The sequence below is a fragment of the Nomascus leucogenys genome, chromosome 19, assembly GCF_006542625.1.
Source record: "Nomascus leucogenys isolate Asia chromosome 19, Asia_NLE_v1, whole genome shotgun sequence".
Taxonomy (NCBI): domain Eukaryota; kingdom Metazoa; phylum Chordata; class Mammalia; order Primates; family Hylobatidae; genus Nomascus; species Nomascus leucogenys.
The window spans coordinates 35911203-35937063 of record NC_044399.1 but is presented as its reverse complement, the minus strand read 5'-3'; the positions used below and the strand labels follow the sequence as shown (position 1 = coordinate 35937063).

The following is a 25861-nucleotide window of genomic DNA, read 5'->3' as shown; positions in this document are numbered from 1 at the left end:
GCGCCAAGGGCAGGTGTGTGGGTGCGCGCAGATGGGTGGGGGGAACGACCACCGGGATCTCCCCTGCACCGTGCTCAGAACCCCAAGGACTCAGTGGTGGTGTGCGCACTCCCAGGGGCTGGGGAACTTTCCCGTCCTGGGCAGGGTCCACCTCCAAGCCTCCCGTGCTCGTACCTGCGCCGTGCCCTCCCCTGGGGGCTCCAGGGTTCCGCTCCCCATAGGCCTGCGCCCAGCGGGGCCTGGCCGGCCGCCCCTGCCGCGCTGCGAGTGGTACGGCCCGGCCGCAAATTCCCTGGTTGCCCTGGCAGCCGCCCGGGGCCCAGCCCGCGCCGCCTCCTCCCGCCGCCGCCGTAGAGCGGGGACGCCCCCGGTCAGCGCCCGCCTGGCTGGCCAGGCCTGGCCCCGGCTACCCGGGGGCGGACGTACGTCCGCCCTGGCTCCAGGTACAGGCAACCCTCACTGAGCGCGGGGCTTAGGCAGCCCCTGTCTCGAGGCCCAGGCACCCGCTCCGGACCCCTAGAACTTAGGAGTCTGGCTTCTCTCCATCATCTTAGGTAGGCAGCAAGTAGGTCCTCCTCCTTCTGGGAAGAGGGCTGGGAGGAGAGACCAGGTAGTGATCTGATAGTGACCAAGACCTCCAGGTGGGGGGAGGCTTCTTGCTCAGATTTTGTCTCCCTGGCTGGCCCTGGAAGGGAGATGCACCTCCCATCAAGACCTGTCCTCCCCCTAAGTTTGCACGGATAAACGGAAGGTGTGGTAGGGTGGGCTTGGGGGAAGCCAGGAGAAGGTTCTGGCTGGACTTGCGCTGCTCTAGGCCAAGCCCAGATTTGGATGATAGGGAACCCCTATCTTGGGGAGCACCACATCCCCGGGGGCCCAAGCAGCCTCCTAGTTCTCTGCCAGTCGCTGAAGGACACCCAGGACAGTTATTGAGTGCAGAGCAGGGCTGCTGCTGGAAGCTAAAAAGGGAAAGCTTTGGCCTGGGTAAAGGACCCGTCTCCCAGGGCACACGTGGGTCCCAGGATCTCAAAGCGCTTATGGCTCCAGGACACAGGGGTGCAGCCTTTGTACTTACACATCAACGGGAGACAATGGGAGGGGGTGGGCAGACAGTACCCTTCTTTGCTCTTGCTAGGCAGGGAGCTCTTGCTGGCTGAATGATGGGGTGGGAACCTGCTCTGGGCAGGCTGCCCTGGGGCCCTGTTCTCAGGTGCCAGCCCCTTGCCCCTGGGCATTTCCAGGCCACGCCCCAGGAGGATGCGGACAACCTACCCGTGATTCTAGGAGAGCCAGAGAAAGAGCAGAGGGTGCAGCAGCTGGTAAGTCCTAGGTCAAGGGCTGGAGGCAGCCTGCTGTGGGCAGAGGTACCTTCCCTCATGAGGAGCCCTTGGTTCTGACCCCACAGGAATCGGAGCTCAGCAAGAAGCGAAAGAAATGCCAGAGCCTGGAGCAGGAGGCCCGGAAAAAGCAGAGGCGATGTGAGGAGCTGGTGAGCTCTTGAGGGCAGCCCAGAGGCCAGCTCCTCCCTTCGCCCCGGCCAGCTGGGTGGTGGGCTCCCTCTCAGCTCTGCTCCCACCCCGGCTGCCCTCAAGAACACATTTTCCCTCCTGCTCCTTTCCTTTCCTGGCTGGTGCAGGTTCCTGCAGGGGAGGAAGGCCTTGCCTGGGAGGAGGGCAGGGTCCTCTGTGTGGGGAGAGGGGGAATGTGGGTGCTGGGCTGCCTCCTGAGAGCTCCTCTGCCCGCTCAGGAACTGCAGCTGAGAGAAGCGCAGAACTGGTGGAGGAGAACTCCCGGCTCAGTGGGAGAGCCCCAGAGAAGGAGCAGGTACCACTTCCGCCCAGGTGCTGTGGAGAGCTGTGCTCCCACCAGGGCCCCGGTACCCAGCCAAGGGGCTTTCTCCTCCACCCCTGAGCAGGGGTAGGGGACTGTTCCCACTGTGAGGGCGCTGGTGGGTCAAGGCTCACCCACCCAACTCCCTGCCACTGCCCCCTCGCCAGGTGGAGTGGGAGAATGCGGAGCTGAGGGGCCAGCTCCTGGGGGTGACACGGGAGAGGGACTCAGCCCTTCGCAAGAGCCAGGGCCTGCAGAGCAAGCTGGAGAGCCTGGAGCAAGTGCTGAAGGTGAGGGGATGGTGCAGGTGGGAGAGGGTGCTGGGCCCTGGCATGGGGAGCAAGTGGGACAGCAGAATCTGCTTAGTGAGGGGCACTAAGGCCTGGGCCTGGAGCTGCTCCAGGCTCAGTTTCCTTTGTAATAGAGGAATCTGGAGCAAATGGTGTTTGAGGCTTCCTCATCTCAGATCTTCTCTAGAAATGGCCAAGTGGGGGCTCTGGCCTTGACTCGGATCTTGTGTGTCAGCACCTTCGGGAGGTGGCCCAGCGGCGGCAGCAGCTGGAGGTGGAGCATGAACAGGCTCGGCTCAGCCTACGGGAGAAGCAGGAGGAGGTCCGGAGGCTGCAGCAGGTGGGGCGGCAGTGAGGGAAGCTGGCAGGCTGCTGGACACCAGCGTTGCCACTCACTCATTCCACAAGCATTTACTGTGTGCCCGGCACTGCGCTAGGCGTCGGGGAGACTGTGGGGAACAAAGACCAGGTCCCTGAGCAGTCACAGTGGCTCATGTCTGTAATCCCAACAGTTTAGAAGGCCAAGGCAAGAGAATCACTTGAGGCCAGGAGTTCAAGACCAGCCTGGGTAACACAGCAAGACTCCGTCTCTTAATAATTGTTTTTAAATTAGCTGGGCATGGTGGCATGTGCCTATACTCCCAGCTCCTCAGGAGGCTGAGGTGAGAAGATCATTTGTGCCCAGGAAGTCAAGGCTGCAGTGAGCTGTGATCATGCCACTGTACTCCAGCCTAGGTGACAGGGCAAGACCCTGTCTCAAAAAAAAAAAAAAAATTAAAAACTACTACAGCCATGATGTATATTTAATTTCCTAAATCTATATTTAGGATATTCTGTGTTCATAAACAAGATAGATCTGTCATAATGTTTTCTTGTCCTGTCCTAGTTTGGGTGACAAGATTATTGAAGTCTCAAACACTGAATTGGGTTGCTTCTCTTTTTCTGTACCTGTAATTTATTTATCAGCTTCACATGCAGTAAGTGCTTTGAATGTAAGTATCTGTGTCTTTCTTCAGTCCTAGAAAATTTATAGCCATTATTTGTTCTATCACTCATGGTCTCTATTTCTCCCCACATCTTCCCAACCCCGGGGTATTCTTATGAATAGATACTGAAACATTTGACCCCATCCTCCATGTATAACTTTTCTTTCATTTTGCTCATCTCTTTTATCCCTTTGTACAGCACTCTGAGGGAATTCCTTACCTCAGATTTCAAGCTTACTAATTGTATCCAACTATGAATTATATGCTCTTCACCCATATATTGAGTCCTTTTTTAACAAGAATATATGTATTTTTTGCGAGATCTCTATTAGGATCTTTTTCATAACTACTTGTTCTTGTTTCCCATATGTAATTCCTTCCTGTATTTCTCCAACAATAACTGTAGACTTTTTAAAGTTTTCTCCTAATGCTTTATTGACTTGTGTATATTTTTCCATTTCCATTTGTTGTCTCTCTTAGTGAAGCTGGCTTTCCTCAAATATTTTTTGAGTCTTTACTGTGTTCTTGCCATTGTGGTTGGGAGTCTCTGCTGGACGACTGGGTGGGAACTGCTGCCACGATTCTGAGGGTTGCGGTTGAGAGGGAAGGGTCACAGTATGCTGCAGTTTGGTGGCTTCTCACCTGGGAGGTGATACATCTTGTTTCTGCCAGGTGTGGCCAGCCACGTAAAGTACCACCTGGTCTCTGATCCCAGCTGCAACCCCTACTGTTCTCTAAGTCTGTCATCTAAAGGCAGACATCTTCACCTTTGCCCTTGGCCCATGGCAGAAGGAGAATGTGCAACAATCAATCAAAGAAAAACCCCAACTAACCACACCATCGGTAGCCCCTAGGGTCTCTTCTGCCCTGTTTGCACTGCCTCTAGTCCAGAGGCAGCGTGCAGAGCTCTCCCACATACACCCTACTCTCAAGTTTCTCAGTATGATCTGCCATCTGTTCTTGTCTTTTCCAGAATCCTGTTGTTTCTAGGCTGAGTCCCCTTTCTTGCTTTCAAATGGAACTATGTATCGTGTTTATTTGTTCTATTTCTCTCATGTCTATTATTTCTGTGCATTTGATATAGAGGAGAAAGACTGCAGTGTGTGTTCAGTCCACCATCTTGAAACTGGTGCTTTCCCTCTGTGTGTTTCCCCTGTCTGTCCCATCTTCCTCCACAACCCCAGCCCCAGTAGCAAATACCTGGCCCTGTGACCACGGGCTCAGGAAGCTACCAAACCTTCTTCTTAGGAAAAGGATTCAAAAGCTCGTGGTGTTGATTGGCTTTTGCCCGTTACCCCTAGGATGTAACTTCTGGGGTCTGAAGTCCAGAGTCCAAAGCCCAGCTGCCGCCCCCCTCCAAGGAGCCCTTTGCCCACATAGAGTCCAGCATAGATTTTGTGCAAATAGACTTTATTATAATAAAATATCTTTTTAAACAAATTCCCCCACCATTCCACACCCCTGGAGACCAAGGCTGGGGTGGGGGTTCAGTCAAACTATCTCCCACCACAGCAAAGGAAACATGCAAAAAGACACTCACCCCTCAGAGGGTGGGGGATGGAGTGGATCGGGTAACGGTGGAGAACCCCTACCCCACTCTGAATGGGGAATGTATGAAAATAGCTGCATAAATCTGTCCTTTTCTCCAGCCCCTGGACTCCCAACAGGGGTTAGAAGAAAACTATGCAAAAGAACTTGAATCCAATGAGCAAAATAAGGCAAGCTCAACTCCGCTTTCGGCCCTGCTGGCCCCAGGGTCTTTGGGGGCAGGGCCATACAGGGGCCTGCAGGCCCGGGCAGGGAAGGATGGAGCACGATGAGGGCAGGGTGGGGCCCACTTTGGCTTGGCCTTTCTCCTTCCCGGGCCTGTGCAGTGGAAGCGAGGTGGAGGAAGCTGAACTGAGGCACTGAGTAGGTGCATATATACAGGCTCCGCCCACCTGCCCGCTGGGGAGATGGGGCTCCAAGAAAATCCAGTGCACCCTTTCCTTCAGGGGAGGGAAGACATGATCAGGACGGCCAGAGCCATCAGGGGGCACAGGCTCCTTTCTCCCCCCAGGGCCCGTCCTGGGACTGGGAAGGGTGGCAGAAGGGACTAGCGCAGCACTGTGGGACACTAGTAGACGAGGTGGGTGGACCAGGACGCGAGGGTCCTGGGTCCAGTCCTGGCTCAGTGACCTTGGTCAAGTTACATACTCACTGTGGGCTCAGTTTCCCCTCCTGTAGGAGGAAGGTGCTTCTCTAGAGAGTTCATCCTTAAGGAGCCATTTAGCTCTGACCTTCACCAAGGCTCTTTGATTCCCTCTGAATGCCACAGTGTTCACGCAGAAGAACAGGGGCTCTGGGCCCAGTCTGAGCCTTCCCTGCTCAGCAGAGACAGTGATCTGGGGGCCTCTCAGGGCCTCTTCTGCCTGCGGGATGGGCCACAGCTTCACTCCTTCTTTCCAGAGCCCAGCCTCCTGAGGAGCTGCTTCCCCTTGGAGAAGAAACCCCACACCTTCTCGCTTCTGTCCTGGGGCTCCCCACGTTCAATCCTGGGGGCGCTGCCAGGGCTGGGCGCACAAGGCCCACCTGGGGGCCCCGGGGGCCCTTGTGTGGTGCAGCCCCAGTCCTGAAATGTGAGACAGAAGGAGCAAGGTCAGGGCCTGATTCCCTCCCGAACCCCTGACCCCTTTTTTCCACAGCCTGAGGGGCCTGCAGCCTCCCATGTCACAGAACCATGGGTGAGAACCAGGGCCTCACCTCCCCCCACTGTCAGCCACACACCGCACAGGCGGTGAATGGGGAGGGTGTTGCCGAGGGAGCACTGAGCTGGGAGTCCCAGGGGATGCAGTCTCGTTCCGGATTGCTCACCTGTGACCCTGGGCAGGCCCCTTCCCTTCTTCCTCCAGGGTGCAGGGCTGACAGGGCCCAAGAGTTCTTGGAACCTGCCCCTCAGGATGGGTGCCCCCAACTTCTCACATGTCACCTCCCTCCCAAAACATGGAGCGCAAGGACAAGGACTGCTTAGAAGCAGCTGTCACTGCCAATGGAGGTAGCTTCTACAGCCCCTCATAGACAGAAAGAGCATCTCCCCAAACCCAGCAGATGTGGCCCCCCTAGGCCTTCAGGGTGTGGAGCCAGTACCCACTCCATGGGAAGGAAGATTGGGACTCTCCCTTAAGGGCCCCTAAGAGGACTGCGGGGAGGCCAAGGACCCAGAGGGACTCACAGCTGGGGGCATCACTCAGCCCCCACCACAGGCTCTGGAGGCTCTAGCGTCTTTTCCCTCACTGAATCTCCTCCGAACTCCACTCCCTTTGCCTTAATCCCACCCAGACGGCGCTCCTTAGTGATCTAAGGCCAGGGAGCTGGGAGAACAGAGAAGCCACCAGAAAGCCCCCCACACCTATGTTCCCACCTTCACCTCTGGTACCTGGCACAGCTCTGTCAGCTCTTGCCAGCCTGCATGTCTTCCCTTCCTCAAACTCCCACTTGCTGCCCAGAGCCTGGCAGGCTCCCAGCCAGAACCAACTATAGAGCCCAGACCAGAGGCAAGGGAAGTGGGTGCACAACCGAGGCCCCACCCCGCCCCAGGCCTGCACCGATGTGGCAGGGCTGCCCGCAGAGGCCAAAGCATCTACCCCCAACCAGCCAGAGCCAACAGCCGGCTGGCGAGCCCCAGGCCCTTCCCACTGCCTCTTAGGGCTCCTTCCACAACATCCAGGAGGGAGAGGTTGTTAGGGAAACAAAAGGAGGATGTTTCTGAGCCCCAGAGAATAATGGTTTGGGGTCATTTGTGGATTTGAACTACTCAAACTTCCCTTTTATTTTTTTATTTTTGAGACAGAGTCTTGCTCTGTCACCCAGGCTGGAGTGCAGTGGCGTGATCACTGCTCACTGCAGCCTTGACCTCCTGGGCTCAAGTGACTCCCACCTCAGCCTCCCAAGTAGCTATTATTAAAGGCATGAGCCACCACACCTGGCCAAACCTCCCCTTTTATCCCCCAAGTACAGAAAACTGAGAGTTGGAGGTAAATCATGCATCTGATCACCCTAACAGGTCACAATGCAGAGGACAAGGGTGGGAAGCCCATTATTACTGGTGGCATTACAGTGTCACCCTGGCACCAGTAATAATTACGGTATTATAATACCATAGCCACACAGTATCATAATACCGCTGATGAGTCCTAATGTGGATGCCACGTCATGTTCCATAAACCACATGTGTTATAGAATAGGAGGCATCAGCTAATATGGGACATCACATACTAAGATGACATGTAATCCCATGACAGCTGGCACCGCCCTGGGTAAAGGCAAGGCAAGGGGAGCAGGGAGGGGGAGGGACGACTCTACGCAAATCTGGCTCATGGCAAGCTCTCCGTCATTCCCTGGACGACAGTGGGAAAGCTGGGTCAGCTCCAGTATTTGAGACAAAGGAGCACTGTCTGATTATGGTCAAGTGGGGGTGGATGGTCACACAGGGGGGCAGTCCCCCACTTACATGTTGTTGTCTCTACATATATCTATCTCCGTCTAGCACTGGAGTCTTCTCCTCCTCATTCTCTGAGGACAGGGAACAAAGAGAGGAGACGGGTTACCGACAGACCCACATCTTCTCTGCCCAGCCGCCAGGTGGCCCTGCACAGGGGTGGGCCCTACTCTCCAAGGCCTTTGCGTTTACACATGGAAGCCCTGAGTTTTCTGGCTGGGGCTTGGCCTCTTCACCCTCCCTCCCTGCCCTCTGAGGGTGGAGGCTTAGTTGTATTCCACTCACCCCAAGGAGAGGCAAGCTCTAGGAATGAGAACCCAGGAAGCTGGGCCTCGCTGGGCAACTGGCTTCCAAAGGCACCTGGAAGGTAGGGAGAACCCCCAGGGTGGGAGTGTCCTGAAACAGGGACTTTGATTGGCTACAGATGTGAGGCAGAGGGGTCCTTTTCCACAGGGTCCCCTCACCTGCGTCAGCCCCCAGGTGTTGGCAGCCTGTGAGATGGCCTGAGGGTCAGGGTCACAGCTATCATCCCTCTGCAGAGAGGGGCACATACTGGGGGGCAGCTGCCTGTTGGGGCTCCCCTCTGGTGGTCACTTAGTGGCTCCGTGCTGGACACAGTGCCTACCTGCATGACCACCCCAGCTGCACCCCTGCCGAAACACTGCCCTGGCCCTACCACCCCACCAGTAGGGTAGACCGCCCTGCCAAGCTGGGAGCCCAGCTCCTCACTGACCTGACTCTCAGCCTGGGGTGTCCTGGGTTCCCTGTCCAGGCCACCTGCCTCAGGCCCAGGGCCCTCCAGGAAGTTGGATGGAACCAGGCCCCTTTGTCCATTTAATTCCCCCTGGAGAAGAGAGGCCGGTGAGACTGAGATCAGGAAAGAGGCTCTAGCCCTGCCCCTCGACCCTGATGCCCCTGGGGAACAGCTGGGGCCAAAACCACTGTCCAGGGAGGTGACCCGTTCCATTCCTCCAGACTTCCTGAGGGTTCCTTGCCTATCCCCCTGCGCGAAGTCTGGGGGGCTGGGATATGGTACACCCTCCCCAACAATGTTCTCACATAGTAGAAACCGTCATCGTCCATGCCCCCAAACACAGTAATGACGTCCCCTGCCCAGAAGGGCAGCTCTGCCTGTGGAAAACAAGAGGAGGGCATCAGGCCCAGGAAGGCTCTGCCACCGCCCCCTTTGCTGGGCTCTATCTGAAGGTCCTCACCTCCACGTCCATATTGGGGGAACTCTCCTGGGGGTCATAGTCAAATGCAGCCACCATGGAGCAGGGAGCTTTCAGGTCAGCAGGGGGGACCAGCTTGAGGGCCCTGCAGGGGGAGGAGGAGAAGACTCTGGACTCTCTGGAGAGCCCTCCACCCCATCCTGTCTTCTGCCCCGGACCCCTGCCGACCCCGTCACCACCTCCCCACTAGTTGTAGCCAATGGGGCGAGGCCAGAGGGGCCACCCACCCTATCTCCTTCCCCAGCCTCCCTGGCCCAGGGATGTTCCTTCACCTGGACAGGGCTGAGCAGGGCCTTCCAACTCACCTGTGGAAAGAATGTGCCTGCGAGCCGCCTCCCACCCTGCCCACCCAGGCTGCAGGTGCTGCAGCGCAGGCCAGACACTCGCCCACACATGAGGAGGCAGGCAAGGAAGGCTGCTGAGGGCGCATCTCCCCAACCCTTTTATGTGGCAGTGAACTAACACCCAGAAAGGGTAAATGGCACACTCTGAGATTCATGGATTTTATAGTCAGGTGCCTGTGGGAACAGAGAGCTCCACAAACCATCCCTCATCCCCACCAGAACAAAGTCCCCCATGGGGGGGAGGCAGGGGATGTGGGTGGTCTGCCGATTCCCTTTACCTGCTCAAAACCCCAGAGGTGCCTCCCCAGACAGCCAAGCAGTGCCACCCACCAGCACACACATCCTCCCAGCACCTGAGAGAGAATGGGGTCTTACCCACCTTTCTTGGAGCGGCGGGGCTTGGGAGGAGGCCCAGTTGTGCGGGCTGTGGAGTACAGATCCAGGAAAGCAGAGAGAAAGTGAGGTAGGGGAGGTGAGAGAGACAGGATTGGGACTCTGGAGTTTCCTCTCAGGGCCGTGCTGGGTTACTGAGCTTGTTTTGTAAGGGCATTCATCTCCCATCCCTGACAAGAGCCCCACCCAACCTTCAGGACCCAAAATTCCTGGCTGCATGGCTGTAGTCCCTTCTGCAACAGACGCCCACTCCACGCGGCCAGCCCATGTACAGTCTGACCACTGCGCCACAGGGTTCAAGGCAGGCTCCAAGGCTCTGCTAGAGTCTGGGGAAGTGGGAGCACCCCAGACACAACAACTGCTCACGGTCAGGTGGAATTGGAAGGGGGCTGGTGGGAGGTGGGTGAGGGACAGCAGCATGTCATACCTGAGCCCTCAAGGAGAATATCTGGGGACAAATAACCCCGCTGGAGCAGCTGCTGTCTCCCAGCAGGGCTGTCCACAGCCACCTCAGCCACCATGTTGCAGGGAATGTAGCCTGTCCGGCCCCCACCTTCGCCCTGGTAGAAGCCATCGGCATCCTTGTCCCCAAACACCTGGAGACAAAACCAGTGGTCTCAGCCAGTTCTGCTCGCTCCCTATGCCCCTAGGCCCCGAACCCCGCAACACCCCACTTGGAAATGCAGAAGAATGTTCTCCCTTTTGTATGCCATGGAATGGGAAAAGGGGGAACACAGCAAAGAACAGGATTAGAGGGATAGCAGAAGACAGCCCTTTCTGTATTATCCCCATTCACTGTCTACATGGCCATGCCCTTCGCCCACCCCAGACTGGATCTTCTTAATCTCAGAGCAATAGCAAAATGCCTTTAATCAATACTTGGAGGAATAATAAAAATAGTAATGTCAGCAGCAGATAGTTAGATTGTGCTGCCTATGTGTCAGGCAGTTTAAGTACTTTATGTACATTGGATCATTTAATCCACAAACCACCCTGTGAGGTAGACACTAATATTATCCCCATTTTACCAATACGAAAACTGAGGCCCGGGGGCCTAGGTAATCTACTCAAGGTTACACAGCTAGAAGCAGCAGAGTCAGGTCCAAACCCACGTCATCTGCTCTGGAAGCCATGTTCTCCACCATGATTCTGTGCTACCTCCAGCGGAGGAAAGGAGGGAGGAGGGAAGACCTAGCTGGTGTTTGGAGCTCTGAGCCCTGATGGCGAATCAGTCACCTTCAGGATCTGACCCTCTCGGAAGGGAAGCTCTTCTTCTCCAGCATCAGGATTGGGCGACATTGACACGGGGTCACAGTCAAACAGAGCCACAGAGATCCGGACGGGTAGGTGCTGGTAAGCCAGTGTTTCTGAGGGGCTCCTCGCAGGGACTGTGGAGACAGTGGAGAGGGCGGTGACGCAGCGAGCTCTGGCCGAGGGGCTCTAGCTCAAGCCCCATGGGGTGCTCACCTAGCTCTGCAGTGCTTGGCCTGAGGACTCGGACACCTCTCTTCTGGGGGCCCCTCCGCCCAGAGCTGTCCTGCCCTCTGGCCTCTCCGGTCTCTGTTGCCTGCAAAAAGAGGGCAACAGACGGCAAAAGTAACACACCATCCCTCTGGTGGGCTCGTGCTCCCCCAGCTCTGCCCCGTCAGCGTAAGCAGCACAGCAGCGCAGGAGCACAGCGTTCCTCTCCTGGAGCCTCGGCCCAGCCTGCTGGAGACCTCAGACACCCCCACAGTGGGAGGGAGGGCAGGAGGTGAGGCCCCAGCCCCAGCCCCCGAGTAGATGAGTGGAGTAGAGGGCACTGGAGTTGGCTGAGGAGCCTGAGAGGAGGGCCTCCCGTCAGCATCAGGGCAGGTAACCCTGGACATGGCATCACAGTCAGCGTCCTGAAGCCATAACTAGCTATGCAGAGGAAAGGGCGACCCTGCCCAAAGGCCGCAACAGGTGACTAGTGATAGAATATTGTGCATCCCATTTCTGATCAGCAGAAGCAGCAAAGCAGTGGAATGTGGGTGGGAGGAGGCAGGTGAGGGAGCCCGGAGGCCCGGCCCCACCTCTGCTGATGGAGGTGGGCAGAGTGGAATGGGAGCTGCTGGTGGGCAGCAAGCAGGGCCACCAAGTGGCAGCAGGCAGGGGCTGCCCAGGGCAGGGAGTGAGCACGGACCCGGGAGAGTGGCTCCTTGGCTCTGCCCATCGCACTGCGGCCTCTCCGCTCTGGCTCCCCTTTCTCCCAGGCTGGGAGGCGTGCATAGGGTTTGGGGCCTGAATTGGCCTTCAGAGGCCCCCTGGGCCTTCCTACAGTGGCTGTGCCCCAGGCCTCCCCATCTCCAGAGTAGCAGGCGCTGGTGATGCTGATGCCCCCGCTGCCCGCCTCCTGCTCCAAATCATATTCAGTGCTGATTTACAAGCACTTGGGGGAAAGGCAGCTGGCCAGCCAGGCTCCAGCGCCCGGCCGCGGGAGCACCTCCAGGAAGGGCCCAGCCGCCCTCTCCCGCTAGCCTCTAGTCCAGTCCTGGGGCCCTCAATTACGGGGAGGCCACCCCTCTCCCGTGCGGGGCCCGGTCGTCCAGAGACCTGGGGCCCATTGTTGCTGAGAAGTCGGCTGCAGTGTTCACGGGGATCTGGAGGCCCTGTGGCTGGGGGGCTTCTCAGGGGAGCCCCCTCCTCTCCTCCGGCTGCTTCCACCAACTAATCCAGGCATGTCTTCCAGGCAATCTCCAGCCCTGGAGGACTCAGGAGACAAGGGCCACTGGCCAGGTCTTTGGGGCTGACCACTGTCACAGCCCAGCCCCAGCGATGCAGGTTCAGGCGGGTCAGGGTCTCGGGAAGAACAGCCTGCCCCTGGCTTCTCCTCCTCCTCATCCTCCTCTTCCCCCTCCTCATCCTCCTCTTCCCCCCCCTCCTCCTCCTCCGGGATACTAAAGAGCTTCTTGCTGCAGAACTGCTGGAGGGGCAGCTCCAGGATCTGCTCCAAGATCTCCTCATCACTGTCAGTCTCACAAAAGGGGTTGGGCTGGGACTCGTGGGTTGGGAGGTGGGAGTAGAACACAGCAGGGAAGAGAGATGCGTGGGGAAGAGGAGAGGAGAGAGAGCTGTGATCTTTGCCCTCAAACGACGGCAGGGGTTACGGACAACCCCACAGCCCTCCCACAGCTTCCTCCGAGAGGAAAGAACCAGAGGGACAGTGGCTGGCCCAAAGTCGCACACATATCCAGTGAGAGCCAAAGGAAGAATTAGGGAACACACTCTAGGAACCATCACCAGCCCCTGTGGGACAGGAGCATTGAGGAGCAGGCCTCCCCAGCCCCTCCCCAGAAGCTACCAGCACAAGGATCTTAGGTGGCCCCAGCCTCCCCTGGCCAGGGCGCTGTATCTGGTGGGCTGGAGGGAGAGAAGGTACAGAAATGAGCTCCTCCTCTTCCCCTTTCTTTCCAGGAGGGCAAAGGCCAATCCTGGGCCACTTCCTATCTTCTGCTTAGGAGAGGGCCCAGGCCACATACCTAGAATGTTGCTGGCACTCAGTGGCAGTCAGAGCAGCTGCTGACACACAGTGGGGAGGTCCCAGAGTCTGAGGCCTGGGGCCCAGCAGCCCATCGCTACCCCGTTACCTTGGCCCCATTCTCCCTGATGCTGTTGCCAGCAACCTGCTTCTGGAAGGAGCAAGTCCTGGAACCCAGCTCCTCTTCCTCCTCCTCCTCCTCCTCCTCCTCTTCTTCCTCTTCCTCCTGGATGTCTGACAGGTCTGAGTTGCGGCCGTGGTCCACAAGGGAGTTCACCAGATGAACCCCGAGCTCTGCTGTGTCCTCCTTCTGCAAGAAGTGAGGCAAGGCAGGAGAGATAAGGACAGTGAGGGGGCACAGGGGATTCCAAGCAGGGTCAGCAGCCACAATAACAAGGGTCCTTTGGCAGAGGGAGAAAGAGCCATGTCCTAAATGGGGGAGGTACGCCATGGGTCAGGGGCAGGGTGGGAGAAGGGAGATGGAAGCCACATGGGACAGAGAAATCCTAGAAGAAAAACAGACACATAGCACAGCCAAAGGTGTGACAGCAGGACCAGAGCAGAGGACAGGCAGAGAGGGCAACTGGATTTGGGCTGGCAGAAAGTAGGGAGACCGGCCCCAATTCTCTGAAGTGACACAGTGTGTCCCCAAACCCCTACCTCAGCCCTGGGCCTCAGCCCAGACCCTGGGTCTCCTCTTTGGCACGTCTCGGTATTCGGCGCCCGCTGGGCCGGTGCTCTCTGGGTGGAGCTGGAGGCCGGGCAGGCCTCTCCTGCAGTCCACTCGGCCTCCTGCTTGGCCAGTGAGGGAGCTGCGGGGCCAGGGTCCTTCTTACCCAGGGTGGATGTGCGGGCTGTCCTCTCCTCTGAGGTGCCCAGCACTGCTGCCCCAGCCTCCTCCTGGAACAGAGAGCACTGAGGAAGGACCCAAGCCCAGGTCCCTCTGCCAGCCTGCACCTGCTCCCCTCTCCCCGGACAGGGTACCTGGGAGCAAGGTGCTGGAGGGTCCTCGTGGGACCCTTTTGGCATCTCTCTGGAAGGGCTTGCAGGGGGTGCTCCTGGAGGCTCTTGAGTTCCGAGGGGAGCAGGGTGCTGGAGAGGAGAGCTGGGGCCTCCAGGCCCTGGGGAGGCTGAAGCAAGGGGCGCTCTGGCCTCTGGGCTTGGTTGCGGTGAGGGGCAGGAGACTCTGGCTGGCAGGCTGGCCGGAGCCAGGGCAGGAGTGATAGGAGCCGGGATGGAGTCCGCCGACTCCCCGTGGGGTCACATGGTGCGCACGCCCACCTCACGACACACCTGCAGCAGCTGCAGCTGGGACAGCTCCACCAGTACACTGCCTGCCGTGGGCGCGGCCACCTCCATATCTGCAGGGTGGAGGGGGCACAGGATAGGAAGCAGAAGCTGAGACAGCCAAGCGTGAGGAGGCACTGACAGCAGTGGCAGCTAGCATTATGCCAGGTACTGTGCTACGCCCTCTGCATGGCCTATCTCATTTCATCCTCCTGGCCACATGGCTTCAGTGATGGAACAGTTCTAAAATCCGTCATGTGCTGCCAAAGCCCATGCTCTTAACCCATCTGCCTCATGGTGCCCAAATGCCAGGGGCTGGGCATCTCTGTGCCAGGCCAGAGAGCCTAGGCCTCTGAGCATAGCAAGAAGGGACCCACCCCCACTCCCAGGGTACAGTGGGCAGGGCCATACCTTCTGCCCATCAGCGTAGATGGCACAGCCTGTGACCCGGACACCATTGGATGTGCCAGCAGCATCGATGGTGACTGGGAGCCAACTGATGATCAAGATCCCAGGGGAGGGCCCAGGCTCGATCTGCACATCCAGAGGGGCATCAGGTGGGCCTGGGGGCAGGGAGGCACAAGACCCAGTGATGCAGGACGCTCCCCATCAGAGATACCTGCCCAATTTGCTATTTCCCTGATAACGCAAATAAGATCAGGGTCCCCTTCTTCCGTCACCCACGGCCTGGCCTCCTGGGTGTTCTGGACAATAGGGCCCAAGCCAACATACCTGCTGGGAGGGTGGTGAACTGCAGGGTGGCAGCCCGCTGCTCCAGCCTCTCCCAGCCTGGTTCCCAGGGCCCTTGGGGTGGGAGCTGAGACTCCACTTGGGCCTGATAGGGTGTGCCAGGCAGTAAGTGGCAGAAGGCCCAGCAGGTACTGGGGCTGGCAGGTGGGCACTCTTCCCCATTGAGGTCGATGGCATGGGCCAAGTTGCTATTGCCGGGCACCCAGGTGATCTTAGCAGATGTGGCTGTCAACCGCTGGACCCGCAGCTGGCTGGGCACCACTCCGGCCCGGGCACCCACCACCAAGCAACGGCGCAGTGGGTCAGAGCTGCCCCGGCTGCTCAGGGCCTGTGAGCAGAAATGTGAAGGGGCCCGGCCCGCAGGTCCAGGTTCTCCAGCACAGCCTTGGGTGGCGCCTCAGGCCCCAGGCCCCAGGGCCTGTCGCAGCTCCCCATTCACACAGATATGGAAGCCGTGTAGCTCCACTCGCTCAGGAGGCGGCTCCCAGGCCAGCATCATGCTGTGTGGGCCAGCTGCTTGAGGACCACCAGATGGCGGGGGTAAGGCATGGCAGGAGAGGCTGGCTCCGTCCTCCGCTGCTTTGGCCCCCGCTACTGCTGCCACCCCCACCTACACTCAGGAAACTGAGTTCAGGGCCTGAGCTGTGGGGCAGATCGGCCAGCTCTGGAGGGAGGGAGGTCAGGAGGTCATCATCCGACAAACGCTCTACAAAATTGGAAGGGACCAGGCCCCTTCGGCCATCCATGAGCTCTCCTGGCAGGAGGAGGACAGGAGTGGGCAGGGCAGGGGAAGACAGAGAGGAGATAAAGAAAAAACAATATAATAAGTGCATTTTAGCAACTGCTAGTGGGTGATCTTCAGCATTTGATTCAAATCAACATTTAACTGTCAATTCTTTTAAAAGACAAGAGCAGCCAGGCACGGTGGCTCACGCCTGTAATCCCAGCACTTTGGGAGGCCGAGGCAGGCGGATCACGAGGTCAGGAGATCGAGACCACGGTGAAACCCCGTCTCTACTAAAAATACAAAAAATTAGCCGGGCGCAGTGGCGGGCGCCTGTAGTCCCAGCTCCTCGGGAGGCTGAGGCGGGAGAATGGTGTGAACCCGGGAGGCGGAGCTTGCAGTGAGCCGAGATTGCACCACTGCACTCCAGCCTGGGCGACAGAGCAAGACTCCGTCTCAAAAAAATAAATAAATAAAAATAAATAAATAAAATAAATAAAAATAAAAGACAAGAGCAGTAAAGATCTGGATTAGACATAGGTCTGATAATAGTATTTTGGTTCTATAGGACGGTGCTTCTTCGATTTTAACTTGCATATGAATCACCTGAGATTTGTTAAGATGCAGATTCTAACTCGGTTGGGTCTGAATGGGGCTGAGATTCTGTGATTCTAATAAGCCACCAGGTGACAATCGGGCTGCGAGGATGGAGGAGAATCTCATGTTCTAAGGAAGCATGTGGAGTATTTCAAGGTAAAATATCATAATGCTTTTAAAATCATGTTTAACCTACATATAGATAAAGCAAATACGCCAAAGTTTTAACAATTGTTGAATCTAGGTGCTGGGTATATAAGTATTCAGATGTATTCTGTACATTTGGAAACTTTTGTGTTAAAAATTGCAATAATAATTTCATAATTTCATATTAAAGTTTTAAAAAATAAGCAGGTCAGGATGAGAAAACGGGCCAGACATGGTGGCTTATGCCTGTAATCCCAGCACTTCAGGAGGATGAGGCAGGCAGATCGCTTGAGCCCAGGAGTTTGTGACCAATCTGGGCAACGCGGCAAAACCCCATCTCTACAAAAAATGCAAAAATTACCTGGGAGTGGTGGCACGCCTGTAGTTGCAGCTACTCGGGAGCCTGAGGTGGAAGAAGGATTGCTTGAGCCCGGGAGGCAGAAGCTACAAGCCGTAATCGCGCCACTGCACTCCAGCCTGGGTGATAGAGCAAGATGCTGTATCAAAAAAAAAAAAAAAAAAAAAATTCTGCTGATTGGGTTTTACCTGGGCCTGAGGAATAGGGGCCGGGGTGCCCCTCAACTTCCCTTTGTGAACAGCAGACATCCACAGAGGGAGAGAGAGACAACCAACTCAGCAGGGTAAAGGAGGAATCTCTAGAGACAAATGAAGTAAGTGCTAGCGAAATCGTCACTTGTAAGTTCTAGAAGGATCAGGAGCCCCAGCAGGCCTGTGTCTAGAAGCATGACTGACAGCAGTCAATCCAGGCAGCCACCAATGGTTATGTTTTCTTACCTGCGTCAGTTCTCCTGAAGACTTGACAAGAGAGTATTTTAAAACATTTGCTGTTGTTGTTTGAGGGATGTCAAGGAAGCTGAGCACCCAGCATGTAATGTCATGGTCAATTTAAAGAAAAAAAGAAGTTCTCAGGAAACAGACAGCTGGTAGCTGGTGTGCTTTATTTAGAGGAAGAGGGAGCACGAGCCAGGGCTTAGGAGAGAGGGGTGAGTGTAGGCAGGTCTGAGATGCAGTGGGGCCTGGAGTTTCCCCCAACAGTCATCTGTGCCCCTCACCTCCACCCTATCTTTGTCTGCCTATGCCAGGAGAAAAAAAAGTAAGGAACTTGAAGAAACAAGAGGGACTGCCAATAAATTCGCTGATAAAATAAGCACTGTAGAGGGTTGAATGGTGGCCGCCCAAAAACATGTCCATGGTCTAATCCCCGGAACTCCTGAACGTGACCTTATTTGGAAAAAGCGTCTTTGCAGATGTAATTAAGTTAAGGATCTTGAGATGAGATCATCCTAGATTACCCAGGTGGGTCCTAAATCTAATGACAAGTGTTTTTATTTTTATTTTTTATTTTATTTTATTTTTTTTTTTGAGACGCAGTCTCGCTCTGTCGCCCAGGCTGGAGTGCAGTAGCGCAATCTCGGCTCACTGCAAGCTCCGCCTCCCGGGTTCACGCCATTCTCCTGCCTCAGCCTCTCCGAGTAGCTGGGACTACAGGCGCCCGCCACCACGCCCGGCTAATTTTTTTGTATTTTTAGTAGAGACGGGGTTTCACCGTGGTCTCGATCTTCTGACCTCGTGATCCGCCAGCCTCGGCCTCCCAAAGTGGTGTTTTTATAAGAGACATGCAGAGGAGAAACACTAAGAGGAGGCAGCGATGGTGACCACAGATAGAGACTGGAGTGAGGTGGCCATAAGCCAGGGAACAACTGGAGCCACCATAAGCTGAAAGAGACAAGGAACAGAACCTCCCCTAGAGCCCCCAAGGAGATGCAGTTCTGCCAATACCTTGATTTCAGACTTCTGGCCTCCAGAAGAGGCCAGTGAGAGAACAAATGTCTATTGTTTCAAGCCACTCCATGGTAATTGTTCCTGCAGCCCTAGGAAACGATCATAAGCACCAGCACTGTGGAGTGGGAGACAAAGGCAGGAGTCTTCACACTAAGAGGATCTCCAGCCTGCAGGGCTGAAGCTGGAGCCTGGGCCGGAGTCAGGCACATGCTCCAGAAGCCCACGCAGCTGAGAACAGCCTAGGTGGCCCAGACATAGAGGAAGCAGTCCTTTAGCTACGGTTGGACAGGGAATACGGCATCTGCCCCCCGTGGTCTATGTGCCTTTACGTCTATCCCAATTTATCCCAGATCGCAGAGTTCAAATTCGAGTCATTTGTGGTTAGTTAATACTTATGCCTTTGCTGCCCCCCTCCAAAAAAAAAGTGTTTGGGTTTTGGTTTTTGATTTGGGTGGTCTTTTTTTTCTTCATTTATAAAGTACTCTTTTCCTGAAAGCTTTTTATTAATTCTGATCTTTGTGATCTACCCCTGTAGGGAGTTTAACTGGTTAGGCCGCAAAGCCAGGTACCATGGGTCCCAGCAGCTCCTCGAGTAACAGGCAGAGGACCCAGGGAAAAGAAGCTGAGCAGGCTCCCAAGCTTCCAGGGTTACAGATTCGGAGCTAAGCCCGTTCCTAACTCTCTACACACAGTTGCGGCTCTCGCCCTGCCCTGTCCATGCCCCATCCAATTCTCCACACAGTGCCATCCTCTCTGCTGCTGATGGACTCAGCCTGGTGGTACCCAGGCCAGGGCCACCCTGACAGAGTCTCCCAGGGCCATGTCTTCCGCAGGCCCATGATGCCCAGTCTCAATGAGGCATCTGCCTTTAGTTGCCTGATCAGCCCTCTGACTCCCCACAGGAGCTGCAGAACCTCCCTGAAGCAGACACCCTGCCTGGCCCTGACAGCTGCTAATCGCTTGCGAACACCTTCCCCTGGGATCTTTACCCTGATTCCTCCTTCTCACACCTGACTGGAGTCCGGCATCAAATGCTGCATACCTGACCTCGGGTGTCACTAGTGTGAAACACTGCCATGCCCTGACTATCCACACAAAAATGAATCTAGCCAAAATCTCCTGTGACACTCTCTCCACCATCTGGACTATGCTGTCCTGTCCTGCTTGGAGCCAGACTCCCTTCTTTCTCTTTCCCCAATGGCCGCTAGGTCTCTGTATGCCTTTTAGCTGAGACCAAAAAGTTAAGGTGGGCTGAGCATGCTGGGCAGAGGGGATGGATGGATGGATGGATGGATGGATGGATGGATATCCGTCTTTGGGAACATGGGCTCAAAGGCAGGGGAATGGACAGAATGACTCCCCCACTAGCTTCCTACCTTCAAAAAAGCCATCCTCATCCATGTTGCCATAGATGTAGAGGTACTCGCCAGCTGTCAGCGGAAGCTCTGCTTCTGGATTCTCACTGGGACCCTCAAAGGGGTTGTAGCTGTTAGGCGAGGCACAGATGAGGGGAGGAGAGTGACCTACACTGCACTTCCATGTCCCGTCTTCTCTCCCCCACTGCACTGAGCCTTTACGGAGACTTGGTTGTGTTGTCCACCACCAGCAAAGCCGAGCCCTCACTGCGCCCACCTTGGCCTAACTAGGTTATTAGAATAGGTCCACTGTGTCCTGTACTGCCCCCACCACTTCCAGAGGTCTCTAGCTCCACCCGGCCCCCTCCTACACCCCAAATGCTGGGGCTGGGCTCCGGGGCAGTGAGGGTGAGGGACCCACCTGTAACGTGCGAGGAGGACCTGGATCCTGGCTCCTCCCCGGCTGCCCTCTGGCGCGGCTGGGAGCAGGGCGACACTGTCTGCCTCCAGTTCCTCTACCTCACTGGCTGTGTCCACCTGGGGGCAAACAGAAAGGGCTGGTTGCTCTTCAGGGCCTGGGGCCAAACGCCAAGCAGGCAGGTTTCCAGGCTGAGCCAGAGGACCTATTGCTTTAAGAAGGGAAAGTGAGCACATACATGCTGCACAAGACCAGTGGCAAGGACCCCGTGATGCCCTCTAAATCAGTACCTGAGACAGCAGGTCCTGGCAGAGCCCAGCTGCCCTGGGCAGGGGCAGTGGGGATAACCCAGACCCCTCCCTGAGCCTCTACTGCACCCGCCAGGAAATAAAGCCACTTCCCTCCTCTCAGAGGGGCACAGGCCATGCTGGTGTGGGGAGTGGGTGTCAACAGAGGTTTGGTTTGGTTCCTTAAAATAAAAACTCAGCAAAGTTGCCAGGTGCAGTGGCTCGGCCTATAATTCCAGCACTTTTGAGAGGCTGAGGAGGGCAGATTGCTTGAGCCAGGAGTTTGAGGCCAGCCTGAGAAGCATAACAAAACCCCATCTCTACTAAAAATACAAAAATTAGCTGGGCATGGTGGTGCAGGCCTGTGGTCCCAGCTACTTGGGAGGCAGAGGTGGGAGGATCGCTTGAGCCCAGGAGGCAGAGGTTGCAGTGAGCCGAGATTGCACCACTGCACTGCAGCCTGGGGCATAGAGCGAGACTCTGTCTTAAAAAAAAAAATAAGAAAGAAAAAAGAAACACCTCAGCAAAGCACCCCAACTGTAAATCGCTGGAAGCAAGGAGGCAGAAGGGAGGCAGAAGGAGCTTGAGAGGTCCCTGCTTCCAGCTGAGTGACAGGGTGTCTGCTGTTCAGCTCTGGAACTCAGAACTTCCTGTCTGCTTGCCTGGCCCACAGCCCAGGGCACCGCAACCTCAGGGCACCCCGATTCTCTGACCCTCCTTGAGGTCTGGGGTAGCCTGGGGAACAGGCTGTCTTCTCTTCTCTGCCAATGCCTGGGAGAAGGGGACCAAGTGGGCAACCTCTCCACAACCACATCCAAAGCTGGCACCACCCTTCTATCCCACGAGGGGGCAACAGAGGCCCAGGGCTTCGTTCTACCACTTTCTGAACGTTTGGCTCTCAGAGCTGCTCCTGACCTGCCCCTTCCACCTTTTGCGGTTTGTGGGTAGAAAGAAGGATGAGTTGACGACCAGAGCTATGAGTGATGCCCAGCAACTTAGTAACAATAACAGCTGCCCCCTGTTGAGCACACATCCTGTGTGCCCCACACTGAGACAGGCATGTTCCTTATGCACTTAACTCTCAGGACAACCTTAGAAGGCAGGTTTTATTAGCTCCAAGATTCAGATAAGGAAACAGAAGCCCAGAAAGGCTCAATGACTTGCCTAAGGCAAAGCTGGGATTTGAATCCTGGAACATGTGCTTTCTCATACAACCACCTGCTTTCACTACAGACGCTCTTAGGAACAGTCTCATTATGCAGATCCTGGTGGCCAAGTGTCTCCTCCATCCAGCCCAGCACTCCAGAGCCTCCCTGGACCTCCCAGGGGTGGGCTGGGGTGGCCCCAGGTGGGGCTTGCAGGCAGGCAGTGGAGGGCAGGAGCGGCTCCACCGGAGCCCCTCGCCCACAGGAGGAATCCACAGGCCTCCCACCTCCCAACTTGGGCCCCCAGAAGTTGCCACCCAACTCCTGGGGACCCCAGAAGAGGTCAGGGCCACCTGCCCTGCACCCTTCCCCAAGCCAAAGGCAGAACTTTAGGCCCCACCCCAGCACTTACCTCAGGTGTAGGGCATGACTTGGGGCTGTTGTGTATGGACTCGGAGTGGGAGGAGTTGGACAGAGACTCTGCCTTCTTGGCTGTCCTTCGAGGGACCCCAGTGAGGGTGGCAGGGGCAGGCTCGGACGACTTTGGGGTGCAGCACCCAGGGGAGCTGGTGGGAGGTCAAGGTCTAGAGAAGATGGCACGTGGGCTTGGGGTCTGTGGCCTGAGGAGGGAGCAGGAGACAGGGTGGCGCTTCTTGGATATGGGGACCAGGCCCTCCATAGCCGGGCTTCCTTACAAAAAGGGAAATATTTAGGAAGAAACTTACTAAATAGAGGTATAGCTGATTTACCAATACTATTTCACATGATCGTCAAAACAGCTTGATGAGATGCATTTAATTATTCCTGTCTTACAGCTTACGAAACTATGGCCCAGAGAGGTTAAGCAGCATTCTCAAATCATAGCGACTGCCAAGTGAGTGGAGCTGGGACCACCAGATCCGACTGACCCCCGAGCCCCCACTCTGCACAAGGCCACACTGCCTGCTACTGACTCCTAGTGCCCAACCCCTAGCTCTGACCATTCAGGTCCTTTTGGAAGGAGAGGAGCAGTGGCCCACGATGCCTGGGCCAGACTCTGGGACAGTCACTCCCCTGGGCTTTATTTTTCCCCAACAGAACCTGGTTCTAGCCAGGCACAGCTCTAACCTGCTGTGTGACTCTGGATGAGTTGCTGGCCTTCTCTGATCCTGAACTCCCTACTCTATACAAAAGCCCAGGCCTGGGATTCCAGGCCAGTGCCACTGGGGTCCACCGTACCTTTGGGGCCAGACCCCCGGCAAGGCTGGGGAGTGGAGCAGCAGCAGCGGGGTGGTGGGCAGTCTCCAAGGCTCCCGCAGTCCAGGGCAGATGTGAGCAGATCCAAGGGGCCCGGGTGCAGGTGGAAAGCCTGGAGTTCCTGTGCCAGGAGGCTGAACTGCTAGGTTTGGCTGCGGCACTGTTCCTCGAGCTCTCGAACCCGGGCCTGGGCCAAGACCCACCGTGAGCCACCAGGCCCCTCAAAGCTATGCAGTGCCAGCCCGTGCCATCTCTACACAGCCCTACACTGGGTTTCAGGTCACATCCATCCACCCAGGCCCAGGCCTAGGCACCAGCCTTGCCTTGGCCACCCCACTGTCCTTAATGCATCAGAGCTGAGGGTGAAGTCCTGGCCTGTGTCCTGGCATATCTTCACCCCAGCCCCCTCCAGAGCCAAGGCCGGGGCCTGCCACACACTCACCAACCCTCAGGCCTTAGGCGATGGCACTTCTGCCTCTGGCTGCTTTCTAGGCCAACAGGGATCATTCCCACCCCATCATCACCACCATCACCGCAGGAGTTTTCTCAGCTCCACCGCTCATCACCCTCCCACAATCAGCATCTCAAACCCCTTCCCTGAGAGAGGTGGGCAGGAAATTCCACAGGGGAGCCAGGGATGTCTTTGCGGTGGGAATGGGCCAATGCCCGGGAAGTTTTCTCAGGTCTGAGGAGAGTCCCAATAGCAGGGGCTCTCTCCGGCCACTATGGCGAGGCTCCTAAGTTAGACTGGTGATGAACTTCCTCATGATCAGGGTGGCTAGAGAGGGGAGGCCCAGTGTCTGACAGACAAGGCGGCAGGCCTGGGACAAGGGGACAGCCGCACATGTCCTGTGGGAACCCCGCCCCCTATGGATTCTCATGCCTGCTCCCAGTGACACCCCCTCTGCTGGATGAGAGAGTGGGACTGCCTGGGCCCTGAGGGAGGAGATGCAACTGAGCCAGCCTAGAGAGGTGTGGGGAAGTGGAGAATGAGGCGCTACCTGCATGGAATTCAAGGTAGACTGTTGCAGGAAAGGAAGCAGAGAACAGGTTAGAACCCTGAGCGCTGTGGGTTGCTAACCCAGAGAGGGAGGTGGAGAAGGGGGCCTAAGTGGATGTCATCCAGTCAGCTCCCTGGACTGACTAGCAGTTCCTAAATGGAAGGATATCTCAGGGTGAAGGCAGCCTCTGGGGGTGGCAGCAGTGGGAGACTGCTGCCACCAGACTTAGGAGCCCCCTGCCCAGCCGTGCCCACCCTGAGAAATAGGCCAGTGGTGGAGGGGACTCCCCAGGTCCTGGAGCATTTAAGGGCCCCTCCTGCAACTCCTCTCCCCACCGCCATAGTCCATTTCAGTTCTAACTGGAGGTCCCCTGCCTTCCTCCCAAGATGGGGGAAGTGGGGGCCACTTCCAGGCGCCCTACCTTCAGCAGCTGCACGGTTCCTTCATGTTCCCTCTGGGCTTCTGCCTGGGCCTACAGGTGGGAGGAACCAAAATACTGGAGGGAAGGAGAAGGAATGGGGTGGAGTAGAGAGGGGTACGAGGGAGGAAGGGTAGAAAGGACAGAGCAGGCCGGGCGCGGTGGCTCACGCTTGTAATCCCAGCACTTTGGGGAGGCCGAGGCGGCGGATCACGAGGTCAGGAGATCGAGACCATCCTGACTAATACAGTGAAACCCTGTCTCTACTAAAAATACAAAAAATTAGCCGGGCGTGGTGGCGGGCGCCTGTAGTCCCAGCTACTCGGAGAGGCTGAGGCAGGAGAATGGCGTGAACCCGGGAGGCGGAGCTTGCAGTGAGCCGTGATTGTGCCACTGCACTCCAGCCTGGGCGACAGAGCGAGACTCCGTCTCAAAAAAAAAAAAAAAAAAAAAAAAAGAAAGGACAGAGGCAGGGGAGGAAGAAGCCGGGAGAAAGAAAAGGGCAAGGAGAGAGGGAAGAGGGATAGGGAAGGGGGAGGCCGAAGGGTTTCTCCCTCCTGAACACCCACCCTGAACCATACCTTAGACCAGAAGGCAAAGGGGTCCAGGAGAGGCGTGGCTGAGTCAGCTCCCCTCTTTCCTGAGCAACCATCCTCCCGGTTTCCCCCCTACCTCTCTGGATGCTCCTTCTCAGCCTCTTTTGCCTGCTCCTGCCCCCCATTTTGAATGTTAGGTTCCCCCTGGACCCAGTGCTGGGCCCAGTTTATATTGTCCGCTCTCTTCCTAGGGCTCCCATCTTACTCATGCAACTAAGCACACTGGTGGCTCCAAATATCTCCAAGACCAACTTACCCATAACCCCAGGCTCACGTATCCAAGTGCTGTGGACAGCTCCCCTTGAATGTTTCACACGCAGCTCAGACATGGCCCAAATGGAACTCAGCCACTCGGGATGTCCTACCTCTCAGATCTGCTGCCCCTTCATCCTTCACCTCACGGAGCGTGAAGAGCCCCACCCTCCACCAAGGTTTATACAGCAAATGGCTGTCAGAGAAGGGATTCAACTGGAATTTCACGGGGATCTTTGTCAATTCTTTTTTTTTTGAGATGGAGTCTCACTCTGTTGCCCAGGCTGGAGTGCAGTGGTACGATCTCAGCTCACTGCAAGCTCTGCCTCCTGGGTTCAAACGATTCTCCTGCCTCAGCCTCCTGAGTAGCTGGGACTACAGGCGCCCGCCACCATGTCAGGTTAATTTTGTGTTTTTGGTAGAGATGGGGATTCACCATATTGGCCAGGCTGGCCTCGAACTCCTGACTTCAAGTGTCCACCCACCTTGGCCTCCCAAAGTGCTGGGATGACAGGCATGAGCCACCATGCCCGGCCGGAACTTTGTCAAACTGCTCTCAATCTAAACATAACTCAAAACCCGGGCACTTGTCTCCCCTTCCAGCTGCATTCTCTGTCCAGACAGCCCACCATCTCCCTCCCAGGCCACCGCCCAGGCCCTGCTCCACGCCTGCTCCACAGTCCACCCTCCACAGTACCACCCATGTGATCCTGTATAAAAGTATGACTCAGATCATGTCACTCCCCCATCAGGATCTTTCAGGAGCTTCTAACTACTCACACAGCAAAATACCC

The 25861-nt window shown here is 56.5% G+C and overlaps 2 protein-coding genes and 2 long non-coding RNA genes across 5 annotated transcripts in view; 2 read left to right on the top strand and 2 right to left on the bottom strand.

Annotated features, from left to right (window-relative positions):
- The window catches only part of LOC115831451 (kinesin-like protein KIF1C), a 141749-nt gene that overhangs the window by 472 nt on the left and 115416 nt on the right, over positions 1–25861 (top strand). The window lies entirely within an intron of this gene.
- On the top strand, positions 433–2676 carry LOC115831452. 2 transcript variants are annotated; one of them, XR_004026938.1, is made up of 5 exons: positions 433–554; positions 1406–1489; positions 1748–1841; positions 1998–2120; positions 2297–2676. It is a non-coding gene; the product is annotated as an uncharacterized LOC115831452 (long non-coding RNA). The 2 variants fall into 2 exon arrangements; XR_004026937.1 differs by lacking the exon at positions 433–554 and adding an exon at positions 1287–1319.
- Positions 8650–12100, bottom strand: LOC115831450 (peripheral-type benzodiazepine receptor-associated protein 1-like). Its single transcript, XM_030799454.1, has 7 exons — positions 11717–12100; positions 11020–11119; positions 10789–10940; positions 9980–10148; positions 9539–9583; positions 8798–8900; positions 8650–8714 (listed from the first exon to the last, which is right to left on the bottom strand). The coding sequence occupies exons 1-6, from the start codon at positions 11744–11746 to the stop codon at positions 8869–8871; spliced, it is 528 nt and encodes a 175-aa protein (XP_030655314.1). The 5' UTR covers positions 11747–12100; the 3' UTR covers positions 8650–8714; positions 8798–8868.
- On the bottom strand, positions 22106–24066 carry LOC115831453. The gene is made up of 3 exons (XR_004026939.1): positions 23802–24066; positions 22783–22987; positions 22106–22184 (listed from the first exon to the last, which is right to left on the bottom strand). It is a non-coding gene; the product is annotated as an uncharacterized LOC115831453 (long non-coding RNA).